The sequence below is a fragment of the Neofelis nebulosa genome, chromosome 11 (assembly GCF_028018385.1).
Source record: "Neofelis nebulosa isolate mNeoNeb1 chromosome 11, mNeoNeb1.pri, whole genome shotgun sequence".
Taxonomy (NCBI): Eukaryota; Metazoa; Chordata; class Mammalia; order Carnivora; family Felidae; genus Neofelis; species Neofelis nebulosa.
The window spans coordinates 27,395,931-27,410,972 of NC_080792.1; the positions used below are offsets into that span (position 1 = coordinate 27,395,931).

Consider the following 15,042-nt stretch of genomic DNA (forward strand, 5'->3'; position numbering starts at 1 on the left):
AAAACTCTTAAGTTATCAAGACATTGGTAAAAAAGTTATCTTTAAAAAAGAGTATATAGAGTAGGCAATGTGATCTGCGGTCTATAGGTATATGCTGTCACGAGTGTATATGTACTTATGAAATGACTTGAAAGCAATATATATTTGAATAGTAAAAAGAGTGGGAAGCAGGATATTTCTAATACGCCATGCAGAACCTTTCATCACAAGACAAATTTCCTACAACCTCAGTTGTTTCCGGTTGCTTCATCTGCAAACTTGGTCAATGACTATTTCAGAACAGAAATCTGCTCCAGGTGATGTATATATGTATACCTTTTCCAGATCACTAACCTTTGACTCTAGATGTAGCTCAGCCAAAGAGATATTCTCCTGAAGTAAATGTTTTTGGTGAAATAAATCACTTTCTGAGTGCCTCATGGTTTCAAAGTTATTACCAATAATAAAATTTTGATACTAAGCAAAATGGAATTATTTTTTGCCAACTTCTTCCTTGGCCCTTGATTGGTCATTAGATGCCACTCATTGTGAAAACATTCTGTGCAAGAACCTGGGACACATAGTGGGCAGTGTCTAAGGGTATTGATCAAGGTGAGTTTTATAATCCTACTGTTTTTGTTTCAATTCTGTCACTGCCTTCTTCACTCCCCTATTGGGTTTTCACACCATCTTTTTCTTTTCCAAATTTAGTCCCTCACTTTTTTTTGTCAGTAACTTTGAAAATGGTTTTTCATTACTGTAGTTGACATACAATGTTACTACTTTCAGGTGTACAACATAGTGATTTAACGCTTCTATATATTATGCAGTGCTCACCTCCATAGGTGTAGTTACTATCTGTTTAGATATCCCATCCCTTCTTTACTCCTCTTGCCCTTTGGCAAGCAAAATTATTTCCTTTCTTTTAAGGAGGAAGCCATTAGTCCTGTTTAATTCCACATTCTCTTGAATGACACCATTATTTGTATTACTGAATTGCCCAAGCCTGAAACGTAGTAATTATCTTGATGCCTTCCTCTCCCTTAGCAATTTAATCTGTCAACAATTTCTATTTTACCTCATAAGATCTCTTGAATTTGTCTGTTTCCCCACATTTTAGTTTAAGCACCTCTTTTGTAGCCCTGTAGGAGCTTCTTACCTTGCATATGTTTTGGCCCCTCTCCCGTCTGTCCATACTGCAGGCAGAGTTAACATTTAGAAAAATGCAAGGTTTTTTTTTTTTCCCTGCTGAGGTTAGATATATTTATCTGGAACACGTTTGTTACATAATACAGTAAACAGACAATAATTTAGTTAACTAATCTTTAGGAAACGATTCCATAAGCTTATAGAAGGAAATACTAGGAAATTTGTTCAGATTATCATGTTATTTCATAATTCATTAGTAAGAAAATATTTTTTTCATAATTCAGAGTTTTAAAAAATTAATTTACAATACCAAAATAATGTTAGCACAATATTTTGGTTTGCTAAAGACCAGGGTTAAATTTTTTCAGGAATAGAATTTAGTGATTCATCTCATATATTACACTCAGTGCTCATCCCAACAAGTGCCCTCCTTAATGCCCCTCACCCATTTAGCCCATCCCTCCACCCAACACCTGCCAGCAACCCTCAGTTTGTTCTCTGAACTTGAGTCTTTTATGGTTTATCTCCCTCTCTGTTTTTGTATTATTTTTGCTTCCTTATGTCCATCTCTTTTGTATCTGAAATTCCACATATGAGTGCAATCAAATTTGTCTTTCTCTAATTTCACTTAGCGTAATACACTCTAGCTCCATCCATGTTGTTGCAGATGGCAAGATTTTCTTCTTTTTGGTCGTTGAGTAATATCCCACTGTATATATATACACCACATCTTCTTTATCCATTCATCTGTCGATGGACATCTGGGCTTTTTCCATACTTTAGTTGTTGTCAAGAGTGCTGCTATAAACATTGGAGTGCATGTGCCCCTTCGACTCAGCACTCTTGTATTCTTTGGATAAATACCTAGTAGTGCGATTGCTGGGTCGTAGGGTAGTTCTATTTTTAATTTTTTGAGGAACCTCCATACTGTTTTCCAGAGTGGTTGCACCAGTTTGCATTCCCACCAACAGTGCAAAAGTGTTCCCCTTTCTCTGCATCCTCGTGAACATCTGTCGTCTGAGTTAATTTTAGCCATTCTGACCGGTGTGAGGGGGTATCTCACGGTGGTTTTGATTTGTATTTCCCTGATGATGAGTGATGTTGAGCCTTTTTCATGTGTCTGTTAGCCACCTGGATGTCTTCTTCGGAAAAGTGTCTATTCATGTCTTTTGTCCATTTCTTCACTGGATTGTTTGGTTTTTGGGTGTTGAGTTTGATAAGTTCTTTATAGGTTTTGGATACTAACCCTTTATCTGATATGTCATTTGCAAATATCTTCTCCCATTCCATCAGTTGCCTTTTAGTTTTGCTGATTGTTTCCTTCACCGTGCAGAAGCTTTCTATCTTGATGTGGTCCCAATAATTCATTTTTGCTTTTGTTTCCTCACCTCCAAAGACGTGTGGAGTAAGAAGTTGCTGCAGCTGAGGTCAGAGAAGTTGTCTGTTTTCTCCTCGAGGATTTTGATGGTTTCCTGTGTTACAGTTAGGTCTTTCATCCATTTTGAGTTTATTTTTGTGTATGGGGTAAGAAAGTGGTCCAAGTTCCATTTTTCTGCATGTCACTGTCCAGTTTTCCCTATATCATTTGCCGAAGAGACTATCTTTTTTCCATTGGATATTCTTTCTTGCTTTGTCAAAGATTAGTTGGCCCACATTTGTGGGTCCATCTCTGGGTTCTCTATTCTGTTCCATTATTCTGTGTGTCTGCTTTTGTGCCAATACCATACTGTCTTGATTAGAGCTTTGTAATACAGCTTGAAATCTGGAATTGTGATGCCTCCAGCTTTGGTTTTCTTTTTCAGGATTGCTTTGGCAGTTCAGGGTCTTTTCTGGTTCCATACAAATTTTAGGATTGTTTGCTCTCTGTGAAGAATGCTGGTGTTATTTTGGTAGGGATTGCATTGAACATATAGATTGTCTTGGATAGATAGATATTATAGACATAGATATATAAATATATAGATATATTATCCACTTGCTTAGAAGCCTTCAGTGCTGTTTTAATCTGGTTGCGGCTCTTAGTTCTCATGGGTAAACTAGGAAATTTCTTTTCCTTCAAGTATGTCCTCACATAGAAAATAGACTTAGCGGGGCGCCTGGGTGGCGCAGTCGGTTAAGCGTCCGACTTCAGCCAGGTCACGATCTCGCGGTCCGTGAGTTCGAGCCCCGCGTCAGGCTCTGGGCTGATGGCTCGGAGCCTGGAGCCTGTTTCCGATTCTGTGTCTCCCTCTCTCTCTGCCCCTCCCCTGTTCATGCTCTGTCTCTCTCTGTCCCAAAAATTAAAAAAAAAAAAAAAAAAAAAAAAAACGTTGAAGAAAATAGACTTAGCAAATATGAATAATAAGACAAAAACAACTCTCAGACCCTGTGTGGAGGAAAACACTTTCCAAAGCAAAGTGTTCTAGCCCACAACATGGCCAACTGCAGCTCTGGACAGAGGGGATGTTGGATGGGTTCTGGCATAATGGGTCCCCAGTCAAGGGGTCCCAGAGTGTGATCCTATTGTGTCAGACTGCTCCAGAAAGTCTTTCATTTAGTCCTTTTCATAGAGATTGCATAGGATGATCAACTGCACTGAAGGAGTTTAATTTGAATCAAAGGCAGCAATGGGATCAAAGTAGAGCCTCCTAACATGTGCATGGGAGGGGAGCAGTGAGGGACATGGTTCCATGTACCTCAAGGAACTGCTCCCCTAGGGACGACAGGCAAGACCTGTGGTAGCTCTCTCTGATGAGAGGCAGGGTGCGAGAGTTGACAGCTTAAGGTTTTGTAATAGCTGATGCAGGAAAAGAGGAACCTCGCTGCCTAAGGAAGTGGTTAATAGACAGCTACAAGTGCCAGACGCTATTCTGATTGCAAAGCAGGAAATGACTCCGGAGACTGAGTATTTCAAGGAAAATATCGAGGAGATGACTTCCGATATCCCTCCAGAAGAGGCAAGAAGTAGTGGAGCGAGGTAGGGTGTGGCAAAGAAAGGTACTCAATACTTGGTTCACCAGTGGTGCTGTAGGACACAGCTGCTGAGCAAAGGCAGAGGTTTTGGTTTCTTCTCTTCCATTTGGGGCTGGCTCGTCGCGCCCTTGAGAATGCGAGTGTGAAGAACAACTTTCCCCTCTGGTAGGTGCTGAAGGAGCAGAACTGAGCGGACAATCTAAACGGTTAGGGAGCTGCTGGCGGATGGGGCGGAGTTAGATAGGGAGAGGAGGGACTTCCGGTGCGCCCCTCGGCCCAGTTTCCGGTGTCCAGCGGCCGCTTGCCTGGCGCCCTGGGCTGGTCTCGAGGACGCTGCGGACGGCGGGGCTGTGCTGACTTTCCTGGTAGCGGGGCCTTTGGTGAGGACGGCGTGCGGAGCAGGGGTGAGGGGCCGCTCTGGGACGAGCGACCACTCACCCATATGGAGGCTGCATTTCTTTATGAGAGGGCTCGGGGATACACCGGTTGCGTCCCTAGACCACCCCCTCTTGGGCCGCGGACCAACCCACGCGCGCGCTCAGTGAGGACGGCCCCACCCCTCCGGGTGGGGGCGGCACCGCGCATGCGCGCAGCACTGTTCTTTGAGCTTAGGCTGGGCCCCGGGGGCGTGGGGCAGTCCGTCGCCCTGGGACACATCGCGAGTCAGGTGTGGTAGTCATTCTTCAGAATGTGCCCCTGGACTGTATTTTGAAGCTGGCGTCCCTGTGGGTCAGTCTGGCCAGGTCCTGGAGTTTGCACTGGGCCAGAGTGCAGTGGCCAGTCTTGGGCCCCTTTCCCACTCAGGGGATGGAATCGCAGTTGTTAGTGCTGATAGACCTTTGTTTTTGGAATCCTTCCAGTTAGTGACCAGCATGCATGAGTTAATTCACAGGTCTGTATTGAGCGATGAGTAGTGCAGCGGAAAAGGAACACAGCCCCTTTCCTCACGGAGCTTAACAGTTGGCACCGAGCAGGAAGGAGCACGCTGGGAGGTCCTGGCCCAGCCCTGAGAGAGGAGTTGGACTCTGGAATGCCAGAGGAAAGAATGCTAATCTGAAACCTATGTACCGCAGGAGTTGGCCAGGGAAAAGGAGGACGTAGGTGATGGCCAGGGGTGGTAGAAGTCAGGGAACAAAAGTGGTTCCAGACAAAAGTCCAGCGATGAGGGAGGCAAATGTAGGCCTTGGGGCCGACCTGATTGCCGTGGAACTTTGGTGTGGGAGTAGACAAGTTGGAGAGGTAAATCAGGGCTCTGCACACCCGTGTTCATTGTTCATACTTCATCCTGAGGACAGTGCAGATCAACTGGAAGATTAAGTGGATAGTGACTATTTAATAGTATCATTTTTTGAGTGCATACAGTGGTTCTAGACTTTTCTACCGGAAGTACATTGGGAAGAAAAGAGAATTTGTATTCTCGGGGGGGGGGGGGGGGTGGCTGGCGGGTCTAGGAGGCGTATATTGAAAAGCCACAACCTCCCAGGAGAAAATTGTTTATTGAAGTCTGGTTTAAATATTTACACAAGATTTGAATGGCATACCAAAGTATGTACTTGGCTTGGTATAAAATGTTTTCCCAAATGCTCAAGTTATTCTAATGCTTTACAACCTTGCATCATATCATACTACTATTTTTGTAGTTCTTGATAATCCATCATGTACCCTCCCCTCCCCCAGATACATAACCCAGCCTTTCCATGTGGGGAACACTGGTCACAATACATGTATTACTTTCTTTAATCATCCTATCAACCGTTACAGGTGGGTGTAATCTTTCTACTTAAGCAGTGATAGAAACTGAGGCTGAGAGGTTAAGAAAATTGCCCAAGTTCACACAGCTGGTGAGCTGCTATTCAAACATTCACTGCACTGCTTCGCTTCAGGGAATGGATTTGGGGTGGAAATAAGATTTGAAGCAGAGACGGCATCTAGGAAGTTGTTGAAATAGGCTAGGTGAGAGGCGATTTCAAAACAAAGATCGTTTTAGCAATGATGAAGGAAAGCGAGTGGGTTCAAAGAAGGTAGAACTGACATGGTTTGGCATTTGACTGGATGGGAGCAAGGAGTGAGAGAGCCTGGTGGCCGCATCAGGGTTGCTGGGGTTGCCATTCACTCACTCACAAGAATTGCAGGGAAAAGAGCAGCTTTGAGGGTAACGAGGGCTTGTTAGATTGAGATGCGCCGCGATATTCAAGGGGGGCGGTCCTTCTGAAGTGTCTTGCAGAGTTCCTTTTGGCACGAGAGAGAATTTACTTTTCTTCTTCGCATTGAATATATGCCATTCGTTCTCAGTTGTTGATGACTTCCTAAGATATGCTGCATATATAACCTGTTCAAACTATGGGAGATGGTGGGATATGGCCCCAAGATAAACAAAAAAACATGGGACTACTTGTGAAGCCTCTACAGTTCTTTTGGAGGCGACACATTTATTTTACGATTATATTTTAGCAAACACTACCTCATAGTTCAAGTAACAAGTATGACGAAGTTTCAGACAAGATCATGGCAGAAGTGGTCAAGGCCTATACCAGGGTGAACTGAGCTGGAATATTTTGAGGTTTGAGTGGGTCACCTCAGCATTTTTCTTCGAGGCCCCAGGCAATCATTGTCAAATACGTAATGCTCCAGAGAGAGCATTTTAGAGTTTACAAGGTATGTTCTGTGGAACTGATGAAAGCGAAAACATAGGCTTTTTAAATGCTGTGGTTAACATTAAGCCTATGTGGATGCTTCTATAAGGATTAAAATGATCGGTATTTATTATGACCATTTGCTGGCTCTAGTTGTACAGATTTGTTTGTTTGTTTGTTTTAACAATACAATCCTTTGTTGTTTATCTAGCCTTGTTTATATTTTTTTCCATAATCTCCTTCAGAGTTAACATTTTTTATTAAGTATTACATGTCTCCCATAAAAGGTGAGTTTTGAGAAGCAATTTTAGGTTCCTCTGTGTATAAAAAAGAGAATGTTTTGTCTTTATTTTGTGTAGCCTTACCTTTTGTGCTGCAGTGTATTTTAAATTAAAGAATCCTTTTAACTGTTACTCATCCAAATAGAGTAGGAACAATCCGGTCTTTTGACTGGCAGTTTGCCCTGGCAGGTAGGTAATAGTTGATGCTATTGTTGATGTAATCCTCCATTTTAGGTCACAATCGAGTTCAGAAGTAGAATAATGTATAAGACTGTTATAAAAAGACAAATTACAGATAACGTTGATTAGCCAGAACTCTTAATATCTTTTTTTTTTTTTTTTTTTTTTTTTTGGTCTCTGTGCACCTTTTTTCGCCCCAGAGATAACTTTTTAAAAGACAGAACCAGGGATTTGTTTAAAATCAAAATAGTTTGTGGATGAGGGTTGTTATGCTGAGTGTATTAATAATTGTCTGGACTAATTTAGTTGTTTACAGCTGTATTAAATACATAAGGAATGATTAACTATAAACAGGCTGTTTTTATTGTGAAATATGTCTACACAAGAGTCTGTCAAACATACACGTAAGTTTTAAAGAGTTCTAATAAAATTAAAAACACCCACATACTCACCATCTAGGTCAAGAAGACTCTAGAGGCTCCCTTTGTGCTCCTAGTTTGCAGCTCCTCTCTGTCCCCTGAAGAAATCACTCTCCGGATTCTTGTGATAATCATTCCTTTGCTTCTCTTTACACCTTTGTATGCATACCTATTTCTGAATGCTAAAATATGAAACCATACTGAAGATATTCTTCCGTGACTTGCTTCTTGCACTCTGGTAAATTTCTGAGAGTTCTCTAGGATGATTCGCATAACTGTAGTTTTTTCATTTCCAGCGCTTGTATTCTGGGTATGAACATACCACTGTTTCTTTGCCCATTCTGCTATTGATAGACATTTGAATTGTTTGTTTCCAGTTTCTGGCTCCTAACAAACAGTGCTGCTATGGACATTTTTGTTCAAGCCTAATGGTACAGAAGGAAAGAATCTTTCCAGGATATAATACCTGGGAGTGGAATTGTTGGGTGGTAGAGTATGGTGATTCCAAACTGGTTTCCAAAATGATTATACTGGTTTATTGGCTCACTAGCAGCATATGGGAGTTCCTGTTGAAAATCTTTTTGTATCTTCAGACTTTTAAACCTTGCCAATCTCTTGTTTGCAGTGATCTCATTCTGCTTTAAATTTGTATTTCCCTGATTACTAATGAGGTTTGAACATCTTCATTTGTTTGCTATTCAGATTTGCTCTTTTGTAAAGGATATATTGAGATTCTATGCCATTTTTCTACTAGGTTGTTTGTCTTAATACTTAAAGGTTATATTTCCTGGATTCTGGTTCTTTTTCACATGTGTCGGAAATTTGTTTTTCACTCACTCTGTATATTATTACTCTCTTTCCAGTACTTTTAAAAATTCTCTCTTCCAGTAATTGAATTTATCTGCCTTTTCCTTTATGGTCTGTGCTTTTTATATCTTAAAAAAGCCCTTCCTATCCTCAAGTCATGAAGATATTCTCCTATCTAAACGTTTCACAGTTTTGCCTTTAACATGTGGTTGTTTAATCTACCTGGGAAAAAATTGTGTGTGATGTAATATGGGAGTGCAATTTAATTTTTTCTCCTGTGGTTATTCAGTTTTCTAATACCTCATTCTTTCTTCACTAATCTGAAATTACCTCTTTTGTATCAGGTTTCTACATATGGAGTGGGGAATCTTGTCCTGTTCCAGTGATCAGTTTGTTTCATTATGTGCTAATACCACAAGATCTTAGTTAATTACAAGACCACATTAATCAAATCCAGATATTAGGTAAAGCAGGGTCCCACCCTCTTTTCCTTCTTCAGTCTTGGCTGAAGTATCTTGACTATCTTTGGCCATTCGCACTGATGTATAGCTTTGAGAACCAGCTTATCAAGTTCCACAAAACACCTTTTGAGATAATGATTCGAATTGCACTGAGTCTATAGATCATTATAGGGAAAACTGACCTCTTTACAACATTGGGTGTTCTAATCCATGAAAATGGTGTCTCTGTATGTTTAGGTCTTCTTTGTGTCTTTCATTGAAGTTTTAGAATTTTGCCATAAGAAAGTTGACATCTTTGGTTAGACTTTTCCTGGTAACCTAATATTTTATGCTACTATTGCAAGTAACATTTTTAAATCAGTTTTCTAATTATTCGTTGGTGACATAGAAATGATAATGATTTTTAATATTAATTGCTGTACTTTCCTACTGTTTTAAAATCTTGAATTTTTATGTATAGAATCATATCTGAATAATAATAGTTTGCTCTTTTCCAATTCTTATACCTTGTTTTTCTTGCTTTAACTGCTCTATCTAGGGTATTATTTACACTGTTAAATGGAAGTGGTGGTTATTCCTTGTGTTATTCATATCTCAAAGAAAATGTTTCCGGTGTGTTACTGGTGAGTCTAATGTTGGCTATAGGCTTTTTGTGGATAGTCTTTACCAGCTAAAAGAAGTTCCCTTCCATTTTTATGTTGCTTAGAGTATTTTAGTGTGTATAGATACTGAATGTTATCAAATGCTTTTTCTGCAAGAATTGACATGATCAAACATCATTTTACTTCTGTCGTCTATTAACGTGGTAAACAACAGGAATCAGTTTTCTAATTTAAACCAAGCCAGTAGTAGGATAAACCCAACTTAGTCGTGAGGTGTTTTATACATTACTATGTTGACAGTTACTTTCTCTCAGCACATTGAAAATCTTATTCTAATGTGTTTTGGCTGGCATTGTGTCAAGTGTGAAGTCAGCTGTCAGTCTGCTGCACCTTTGAAAGTAATGTGTCTTTTCCCTTGGCTGCCTTCAACATCCTTTCTTTGCCTTCACTGTATGCGGTTTAGGTATGGACTTCTTTGTATTTAGTTTGCGGGAATGCTTTGGGCTTTCTGAATCTGTACATTGGTAGTTCTTCGTGGTTTTTTGCACAGATTTTCAATCTTGGCTTTTATTCTTTAAACACATAGGCATATCCAGTGACTTATAATTACATTATCACAGGAGTCCTTGTACGACTGCTCTGTGCATTGTTGTTTCTGGACGTTCTTCCTTCTGGTCCTTGTTTCTGTAGGCAACTTGCTCATTATGCTCAGAATTTTATTTTATTTTATTTATGGGATTTCTCTGTTGTTTGGGCTGAAAGTAATATTTGGGGAGGTTTTGCATTTGCTTCAGCCAGGCACCTACTAGTCAAGGTCATCCTAATTAAAATCTTGAAGGTTCTCTGAGGACTTGTCTTTAGATAATGTCTGTAGGCTGGGTCCAGGGCTGGCTCATGGTCCAGAGCTGGCTGTAGCACTTTCTTCCTTTCACTCTCTGGGCCAAGTTTCATAGCAGCTGATATTCTTGTAGCTGACTGAGACGATGTGGGGTGGAGTGCCAGTGATGGTTTACTTCTGGTTCATCCTTATAGTGAAGACTCTGCTTTTAGATTGAGAGGGTCTATCTCTTCAGGTGGGTTCTGAGTTTTATCTTTTATACCCTGAAGGAGCCAAGGGAGGGGGAAATCAAGGTAGCCTAGTGTGGGCAGATGCTCTAGGGCCAAAATGGTGTTTTGCTCACCTTCTGGTTTCTTGCTTTTATTTAGATCTGAGAATTCCTTATTTTCTTCCTTGCTTCTTGAAGCTTATATACACACACACATATATATATACATACATGTATACACTCTTGAACAACACGGGTTTGAACTGTGCTGGTCTACTTATTTGGGGATTTTTTTCAATAAATATAGTATAATGAAAAGTATTTTCTATATGACTTTCTTTTTTAAAATTTTTTAAATGTTTATTTTTGAGAGAGAGCATGCACACACATGTGTGCGAGCAGAGTGGGAGAGCAGAGAAAGAAGAGAGAATCTTAAGCAGGCTCCACACTCAGCACGGAGCCTGACATGGGGCGCAATCTCACAAACCGTGAGATCGTGATCTGAGCTGAAATCAAGAGTCAGATGCTTAACTGACTGACCCACCCAGTCACCCCCCCTTTTGATTTTCTTAACATTTTCTTTTCTCTAGTTTATTGTAAAAATATAGCATATAATACATACAACATACAAAATGTGTATTAATCAATTTTTATGTTGTCAGTAAGGCTTCCAGTTGACAGTAGGCTATTAGTAGTTAAGTTTGGGGGGAGTCAAAAATTATACCTGTATTTCTGACTGTGCAGGAGTCAGCATCCCTAACCCCCAGGTTTTTCCAGGGTTGTGTGTGTATATTTTAATCTAGTATTGTTAGGTTTCATTTGGAGTGTTGCCAGCTGTGTTATTGGAAACCCAAGTCCAACAATATTTTTTTCTAAATAAGCATACCAGAGTTTATTCATCCACAAATATGTATTTACTTTTCAAAGTAGGCAACGTGGGAGACTACAAGTTTCTGCCATTGTTCAAGATATATTTGGAACTCTTTTTTTTTTTTTTTTTTGGAATTGGTTTCAGAGCCAGTAGCATATTCTTTTAAATATCTTTATTGGCTACATTCTGTAAAGATGAAACTTGGGCTTACCAAAGAATCCAGCATCACACTCCTAGGTATTTATTTACCTAAATGAATTGGAAACTTACATTAACACAAAAACCTGTGCCTGAATGTTTATAACTGCTGTATTCATGATCACTGAAAACCAGAAATACCAAGGTGGAATTCAGCAGGAGAATGGATAAGTTGTGGTATATTCACATTATGGGATGCTATTCAGCAATGAGGAATAAACTGTATTGATCCTGGCAAAGGCATGGACGGATCTGAAATGCATTTTGCTAAGTAAAAGAAACCCACCCCAAAAGGCTGCATATTATATGATTGTATTTATATGACATTCTGAAAAAGACAGAACCACAGAAAACATTAGTGGTTGCCAGGAGTTAGTGGAGGGGAGAACAGTTGACTACAAAGGGGATCCACAGGGAATTTTTAGGGTGATATCTTTGATACTTGTTTGCATGTGTGAAATATTATATTATTGTTTTATTATAAAAACAAAAAATGGAAGAAAAAATGAATACACTTAAGAAAACTAAAAATGAAGTCCCATCCTCTTTTCTTTAGCTTCCTCTTTTTTATTTTTTTAAGTTTTTTTTAATTTATTTTGAGAGAGAGCATGAACAGGGATGGGGCAGAGAAAGATGAAGAGAGAATCCCAAGCAGGCCCCGTGCTGCCAGCGCACAACCTCACATGGGGCTCGAACCTAAGAATCATGAGCTGAGCTGAAACCAAGAGTCAGACACTCAGCTAACTGAGCCACCCAGGTGCCCCTCTACTCTGTTATTTTTGAACCATGCATCTCTTTCATGCTCCTCTGTATAAATGATGTAGCTCATAATAAACAAATTAAAGGGGAAAATACACAAAAGGAAAGTTGGATGTGGTTAAGGTAAGGAAAACATCCCCTGACTAAAATTACTAAACTAACTTGAAATGTCCTCTTCAGTAATCTGTAAATACTGGTAGCTCCTTGACCACATAGGCCGTGTCAGAATATAATGGTGGAGATGGGCGATTAGAACATTTTCATTGTATATAACAAAAGATGAGAAAGATTTTGCCAATGATTTAGGGCTTCCATCCACTCATTCTCAGAGTACATTTGCTCATATTTAAAAATAAATGAATGAATTGTTCCACCAAAAAGTTAATGTAAGAAATCTGAAAGTAAATGGTAACTTCTCTTTTAGCATTCCCCTTCCTATGGTTTTAATTCAAGATTTAAAAAAAACAAAAACAAAAAACCTAACCATTGTAAAAGTCTATGGAGCAAATTTTGGATTTTTGATTTTTAAAAACACATTTTCTTCCAGAAGAGCAGCAGCGTAACACTAAGCAGTATCTTTCTGGGTATAAATGATATTTTTGAAGACTTACCAGTTTTTAATTGTCCATTGTTTCCTAAACTGTATTTTTAATTTCATTTGCTCTCTCCTAGGGAATGAAAGATGGCAGCACGCCGTGCGTTAAAAGCTGTTTTGGTGGATCTCAATGGCACACTTCACATTGAAGATGCAGCTGTGCCAGGCGCACAGGAAGCTCTTAAAAGGCAAGCTATTCTCCAGGTTCAGCTGACAAATATGTTTGTAAGTGCCATTTTACCAAGGCAGATCATTAGCTAAATGGATGGCCTTAAGATGGCACTTTCCCAGCTTACCAGATATACAGGAACTGCCTTGGGTTTAGCTAGAAGATGTATGCACTGTAATAGCCTCCAAACGCTTGTGTTCTAAACCTTTATTAGGTTTGGCCTTTCAATCTAGTCTTTTTGTTCTTTGTGTATGTGTGGCTTTATCTAAGTCAGTAATGTAAACTTGGGAATGAAAACTCAAGATTCTAAATAATCTGGAATAAATAGCATTGGAAAAATCACAAATGAATTCTGGAATCACAAAGTGAAACACACACACATACACAGAGGCGTAGTTCTGCCCTCTCCCCCTTCACCCAAGACCTTGCATTGAGTGTGCAGCTCATCAAGTAACATTTAGTTAAGAGACTTGAAGTTTTTTTTTTTATTTTATTATTATTATTTTTTTTTACCATTTACTTATTTTTGAGAGAGAGACAGAGCACGAGCAGGAGAGGGCAGAGAGAAAGGGAGACACAGAATCCGAAGCAGGCTCCAGGCTCTGAGCTATCAGCACAGAGCCCAACGCGGGGCTCGAACCCACGGACTGTGAGATCATGACCTGAGCTGAAGTCGGACACTTAACCGACTGAGCTACCCAGTGCCCTGAGACTTGAAGTTTTATATTTATTTCCATCAACTAATTTAATGCTTTCGAAGGTTAGAGACTATCTTCTATTTCTGATGTATCAACCACAGTATTTAACACAAGTCTACATACAAGTTGAGGCTATGGTAAAAGCTTGTTAGAGTGAACTGAATGTGAATGTTTGCTTCTGAGTTCTGAAAAAAAATACTCCGCCATATGACAGAGCTAATAATGCTAAGTACCTTCCTTTTAAAATAATTTAGGGAAGTTTTCAAAAATCAGCAATACTTAGCATGTGGTGCTTATCATTTTCCAACCTTAAAATATTCAAGAATGTGCTGTTATTCAGAAAATCTAGTGACTAGTGTCACAGTGCCAGGTATTAGAGCAAAAGATTGACACGGATTTTGTATTCTCAAGGAGCTTATTTTCCATCTGGGGAAACACCAGACATGAAGAGCCTGGTATAATCTGCTAGGGTTCAGTTGGAATCTATCAGTTTAGTTAAAGTCATGATGTCCATTATACATGGACGACATGATCAAAGCCAAGAGCTTTTACTGCCATAATGATGAGCTTTCTACTCTGGATTGAAAGCAAAATCTTTTTCTTTCTGGTGAGCAATGAGTGACATCTCTAAGTAGCTCATAAACTGTGAGCCTACCAGTCTGGGGGGACAGGAGCCTACAAGTTGTTCTCTTACTGGCACTGGGGGGTTTCCATCCCAAAGAAATCACTATACTGTGTCACTTCTGGTTTTGGTTTCTTCCTTCCTCCCTCCCTCCCTCCCTCCTTTCCTCTCCCTCCTTTTTTTCTTTTCTTTTCTTTTCTTTTCTTTTCTTTTCTTTTCTTTTCTTTTCTTTCTTTTTCTTTCTTTCTTTCTTTCTTTCTTTCTTTCTTTCTTTCTTTCTTTCTTTCTTTCTTTCTTTCTTTCTTTCTTTCAATTTTAGAGAGAAAGAGAAGGTGAGCTGGGGAGAGAGGCAGAGGGAGAGAGAGAATCCCAAGCAGGCTCCATGTTTGGTCCCATGACCCTGGGATCATGACCTGAGCCGAAATCAAGAGTCAGGCACTCAACTGACTGAACCACCTAGACACCCCTGGTTTTGGTTTCTTTTTTTTTTTAAAAAAATTTTTTTTTTTTCAACGTTTATTTATTTTTGGGACAGAGAGAGACAGAGCATGAACGGGGGAGGGACAGAGAGAGAGGGAGACACAGAATCGGAAGCAGGCTCCAGGCTCTGAGCCATCAGCC

At 39.9% G+C, this 15,042-nt stretch overlaps 1 protein-coding gene across 1 annotated transcript in view; it reads left to right on the forward strand.

The window, feature by feature from the left end:
* The first annotated feature begins 13,009 nt into the window (after positions 1–13,009).
* Positions 13,010–15,042, forward strand: part of HDHD2 (haloacid dehalogenase like hydrolase domain containing 2) — a 29,338-nt gene continuing 27,305 nt past the window's right edge. The window contains exon 1 of the mRNA XM_058692198.1: positions 13,010–13,125. Coding sequence (XP_058548181.1) covers positions 13,020–13,125 — 106 coding nt within the window. The 5' untranslated portion in view covers positions 13,010–13,019. The remainder of the gene's footprint in view (positions 13,126–15,042) is intronic.